Consider the following 6,000-nt stretch of genomic DNA (forward strand, 5'->3'; position numbering starts at 1 on the left):
TTGATTCCTGGTAATCTGATGGCCCTCCAGACCCTTCCAGGCACAGAGAGAGAAGCTCCTTGCTGGGCCCGGTGTGTGGCTACCAGCTTGGGCTGTTGTGGGACCAAACTGGCTCTGGGACAAACCCCAGTTTCCTGCATAGGGCTGGACAAAGTCAGCGGAGGCACTTGCCAATTAGCGTTTAGTGAAAGCCTTGATAATATCCTTTAACCTAAATTTGGGGTACTTTAGAAATCATGTGACAAGCAAGCATGATGGAAATCTAAAAATGACAAGGAAGGCTCCCCTTGGATTCCTTCTTTACCTCTTGTCCAACTGGGACGATGCATGGCAGCCATCCTGGCCCTGGGGAATCCATGTTTCTCTGTCGGCTGAAATGGATTTTGAGATGAATGTCAAGGTCTGCCGTGGGCGCGGTGACGAGACAGGAGTTTATATGGAAAGCCCGAGTTCCCTTTTCCCTTCAGGTGGAAAGAGTGACTGATGGGGATTGCCTGCCTCTGTGTGACAATAGACTTCCTACCAGACTCCTCTGGGAAGCACTTCTAGAAAAAAAAAGGTGGAAGCTCCCTAGGGTTTGGGACTGGAAGGCCATGAGTCACCCTCTGTTCCCAGAGTGCATTCCAGACCTTTGCAGGCTTTCAAGGGGTCAGCAGTGGAAGGAACCTTTCATTGCTTCCAGAAGCTCTACTAATCCGAGAGGAAGTTCAGGGAGCCAGGAGCTAACGGAAAGCCAGAGCACATGCAAAGGACTCACGGAGGGTACGAGCCACACACCCTACAAAGATGCACCTCTTCCTGTGCTATGCTTACTTACTCTTGCTCCTTCCTGTGATTCCAAAGGCTAGCTCAGGGCATGCAGCTCCTGCTCTGCCTACCAAGGTCACCCCAGACTTCCACTTAAGGGTGCCCCCACCTCAAAGTTCCAGGGACAGGAACTATTATTTGAAAATTCAGATTATTGTCTTGCTCTTATGGTCATACATACCACCACCAAAAAAGCATTGACTCAGAGGAGAAATCAAAACATGCTTTGAAAGTGTGAAGGGCAGAGTCATAGGTGAATTGGTGAATGCCCAGCTGCTAACTGATATTAATTAGCCTTTTCCAGTTTTTATTCCTTTGGTGTTTCCATGAGCCAAAGTGAGACCTCCACTTTACAGAATTATTTGCTTTATCATGACTACCCTTAGGTTTTAAAGCAGAGATGCTCCTTGAGTCAGAAGAATGTGTTTAAACCTTAATTATCTGTCTTCCATAAATTCTTTACTCTCACATTTCTTTGCATTGGATTTTGGACCACAGGAACCCACTCAGCTGCAACACTCTCCAGTTGAAGGTCACAGATGAGCATGACCCAGCTACTTCCACAAGGCCACTGGTTTTGTCTGTTGTGTGTTAGTTTATGTGGTGTGTGTGTGTGTGTGTGTGTGTGTGTGTGTGTACCTGTTTGTGTGTGCCTATGAAGGGGACAGAGGTCCACATCAGATGTTTTTCTCTATTGTTTTCTGACTTATATTTGAGACAGGCTTTCTCACTGAACCAGGAACTCACTAACTGCCCAGGACAGCTGACCAGTAAGTCCCAGGACTGGGGCTTGTCTCTGTCTCCCTGATGTGTACCTCTATGACCAGCTGTTTATGTATTTGTTGGGAATTGAACTCAGCTCTTTATACTTGCATAGCGACTAATTTTGATTCTTTTTTGAACGCCAATATTAATATAGTTATTTTAAAATGGAAATTCAAAAATGATTCCAGTAAACTGAAGACCTTTTGACATACAGTATGGTGCCTACATATACCAAGACCCAATCCTATGACTCTTTAGAAGTTGGAAACAGCTGTCTTGATTTGAGTTGATATTAACATGGCAGCAGTAGTGATCATAGTAGCTGGGCTACTTGAACTTTGCTTGGGTATATATCACCCTTAACTATCCCCATCCTCCTGGGCAGAGCTGGGCAGAAGAAAAGAGGTGTGATGGGGCTGGTGTGTCTATTGTGCTGGGGTTGCTGGCCCAGCTTCTCTATAACCATCACACAAAACACAGACAGTTTCCAACTTCAGGGAACTTATCTGAACTATCCAAGTAGACTTTCCAAAGTTCCAAGCCACCCAAAAGAACAGTTTCAGAGGCCAGAAGTTAGAAATCATTCTCTGACCAGTCACTGAAATCCTGAAGCTCTGTGCCTAAGTCTCTAATGTTTGCCAATGGAAACCAATCAGGTCAGAGAATCTTGCCTACAACCCACGAGGGAGAGTTCCAATGAAGGCAGAAGAGGTTACCCTGTCCACTCCTCAAATATGTCTCATGTCAAAGAGAATGATTCCTGAAATCAAAAGTGTGTGTGTGTGTGTGTGTGTGTGTGTGTGTGTGTGTGTGTGTGTGTGTCTGTTTGAGAGCACTTGCCTTTGCTGGCATGGATGGAGGCTGACATTGGGATATCTTCCTCAATCATTGCACCTTTGGAAACAAGGTCTCTCACTGTACTTGTAGCTTGACTGGTATTCTGCTACACTGGCTTGCCAATTAGCCCTCAGGATTCTCCTGCCCTGGCCCCTCCCGGCACTGCAATTGCTGGCACTCACTTCTGTGCTTGGCTTTTTCTGTAGGTGCTAGGGGTTGGGAATTCAGCTTCTCAGATGTATGCAGAAGACACTTGACCACAGAGCCATCTCCCAGCCCCGTATGTTCAAAGTCAGGGACTTGAGTCTCAGACTCAAGCAGCATAGACCCAGAGTCAAAGGTCAGGGCCAAGGGGAGTAGAGCTGCTTCCTGGGTATCACAGATTCACACAGGAAACACAGACACACAGAAGTCAGTGCCGAGCAGGAGGTCTGGGCTTCCAGACCTCTTGCTGGGTTTTAAACATGGCTCTTGGGAGAAGAAACTGAGGCCAGGCTAGCAGCTGTTGTCACAGGATCACTCATTCGGACAGCTGCCAGATCACTGCTGGGCATCAGGGCAGTGGACCAAGAGGCTCGGAAATGCTAGAATGGGAGGAAGGAAGGCGAGCTCTGGACAAGCCAGCACAGCCTGAAGTGCCAAGGAGCACAAAGGTCACATGCTTATAACCAACCAGAATCTGTGTCCCGTGTTTCAAAAGACAAATTCAGGAGGGGGCCTATCCTATGAATACTTTCACTCCAGCATGGCAGACACATTCAAAACAAAACAAACCACTCAAATCCACAGTGTTGTGTTTCAAGTTCATCCACGCCAACATGCACAAGCCAACACCTCTGGCTTCTGTTCCGAAACAATAGGGATTGCTGACTTGGAATTAAAGTCTTATACAAATGATTCCAACGAGCCTCCCCTTTGTTCCTGATGTCTCCATTTACCTAAGCAGATTTGAATGCCACTCATAAAACATGCCGTTTAGCAGCTACGCAACAGATAACAGGGCCATAAAACTCAGAAAGGACAAAGGAAGGCTTCCTTCTTTCTTAGCGTGATAAATTCTGGATCATCATTAATCCACCTTGCCAAAATAGAGAAACAGCAATCCAAGTAACCTACTTTTGATAAAATCAGGCACAACTGCACCCATTTATGTTCCAATGGAGAAATACCAATGAAGGACCCCTTCCTGACAGAGGAAGCCAGCCAGGCAAAAGAACCAATATAACAACCTTAAAATCAGGAACACAGTACAAGTTTATTGTACTTCCTACTCGACACCCTGGTGACGACCATCAAGTGCAGCATATCAGCTGAGCTTTCTGTTCTCCTCTTGTGACCGCACTGCAGCCATTTCTAAACTCAGATTCTGTGGGGCTTGGTGGCATGTGCCCTAAACCTCAATACTTAGGAGGCAGATGCCGGAGCATCATATGAATTTATGCCCAGCCTAGTCTACATAGTGAGTTCTAGGCCAGCAAGACCTACAGTCTCAACAAGTAAGCAAACCAGCAAACCAACAAAACTCTTAGACTCCCCTCTCTTCCTTTTTTCTGAAAAGGGGAACAACCTTAAGTTGATTTAAATGATTTTGAAAAAGACTATGAAGGGCCCAATGGTGGTAGAGGCCTGGAATCTCATCTCTAAGGATAACAAAGCAGAAAGGCCGGGAGTTTGAAGCCAGCTCTGGCAACATAGTGAGAGCTTGTCTGAAACAAGACAAACCAAGATATGGGCCACAGTGTTTAAAGTTGTATTTTCTTACAGGCATTAAAGAAGTACAATTCGGCTGTTACCTGGACCCCAACGGTGTACAGTGCAAGATCCCATGACACCACTGCATCTTTACCGAAAGTGCCATTCAGAAAAGCACCTTCTTAGTAGTGCTCCCCCACCCCCAGTAGATCCACTTATGAGAAGGAATCCCCATGAGGCCACTGCGTGCCGCTGTGCACCCTAATGGGCGTTGAATGTGTGCCTCAGAGATAAGGTTGTGAAAGAAACCACGGGACAGAGAAAGGAAAGCACGTGGGAACTGCTCGCAACAATACATCTCAGGACCTTGAGTGGCTGAGCTGCATTTCAAATGCCAGGAGGAAAAAAAATAGTAATAATAACGAAAAGTATGATGTGAACCATTGAGCAAGTTAAAGCACTAAATTTGCATGTCACCCTCTGGCCATATGGCTGTTTCTCAACAAGATAAGCCTTATATAACAATTAAATCCCAGGCATTTAAAGCTAACCAATCATACATTAGAAACAATTTTTAGAAAATTATGTACTCACCGGGGGGAAATGAGGGCTATAGTCTGAAAGAGAAAGAAGAAAATAAAAAAGAAGAACATTAGTTTTCTGGTGACAATGTTGGTCACTCGCTTGGGTCTCCTATTTCCAGCAGTGCTAGTCAGTCCCTGACACCCTTTGCAGTGTTTTCTGGAGACTGCTTGACCTTGCTGGTAATTTCTTCTTGCTACATGCATAGGCTTTCAACACCTGTGTTCTGAACTGAATCTTCTTGTGTTCCCCGGCAGCCAACTGAGGGTGGAAAGTGGCTCCCCAGGGTCTGAAGTGTTTGACACCCAGCCTTCAAGACCTGACTTCAATAGGTTGCTGTCCCTAGTGAGCGGTGTACAGATCCCACTTGAGGCAAACCCCCATACCTTCCCCGGAGATGGTCTTTCAACCTGGAGGCACCTTGTCACTCCACGTCCCTGGTGTCATCTCTGCTAAGCTTAAGCCATGTGTTCTTTCCATCGACAAGATTTATTAAGATATAATTTACATAAGTAAGATTTTTTTCCCCACTCAGAATGTACAATTTAGTGGTTTCTAGCATACTCCAGTATTTAATAACCCTCATTAAAATCTAATGTTAGAGGCTAAAAAGATGGCTCATCCAACAGCTTGTTGCTCTTGCAGAGAACCAGGGTTTGCTTCCCAGCACCGACAAGATTCACAGCCATCTCTAACTCTAGTTCCAAGGGCTATAGCATCTTCTGGTTGCCTCAGATTCTGCACACATGTAGTACACAGGCATACCGTGCAGGCAAAACACTCCATACACATTGAAAAAGAATTAATTTAAAAAAGACTCTAATGTAAGATTATTTTCATCATCCAAAAAGAAAACATACACTCATAAGTTCACTGTCCACCACTCTGGCCTCTCCCTGGCCTCTGACAACCACTTAGCTACTTTCTGTGGATTTCTCAATCATGTCATTTTGTAGAAATGGACTCCTATGTAGAAATAGGCATTTTGCAATGAGATTCTTTCACTGAATGTAATGCTCAGAGTCCCATCCATCCCACAGAATGCTCTAGTACTTCACTTGCTTTTACAAACAACTATTTCACCCCTGCAGCCCGTTTATCCATATGTCAGCTGATGGATACAAGTCTGTATTCCTGTTGGTGAAGCAGGCAACCTCGCATGAGGCTTATCAGACTTTCATCTGCCGGCGGATGGAGATGAGGCTGGGTTACGATTACTCACTTAAACAGTTAAAGGGTAGGATTGAGTTTCAGTTGTCTCTATTTTAAAATAGCTGGCTCACTCCATGCTGCCTTCTACCAGATTGCTTGTGATGA

The 6,000-nt window shown here is 45.3% G+C and overlaps 1 protein-coding gene across 1 annotated transcript in view; it reads right to left on the reverse strand.

The window, feature by feature from the left end:
• The window catches only part of PTPRE (protein tyrosine phosphatase receptor type E), an 81,333-nt gene extending 76,544 nt beyond the window's left edge, over nucleotides 1-4,789 (reverse strand). The window contains exon 1 of the mRNA XM_080912745.1: nucleotides 4,696-4,789. Within this exon, the coding sequence (XP_080768871.1) occupies nucleotides 4,696-4,754 (59 nt within the window). The 5' untranslated portion in view covers nucleotides 4,755-4,789. The remainder of the gene's footprint in view (nucleotides 1-4,695) is intronic.
• Nucleotides 4,790-6,000: the final 1,211 nt, after the last annotated feature.

The sequence above is a fragment of the Micromys minutus genome (assembly GCF_963924665.1).
Source record: "Micromys minutus genome assembly, chromosome: 2".
In the NCBI taxonomy this organism is placed as follows: Eukaryota; Metazoa; Chordata; class Mammalia; order Rodentia; family Muridae; genus Micromys; species Micromys minutus.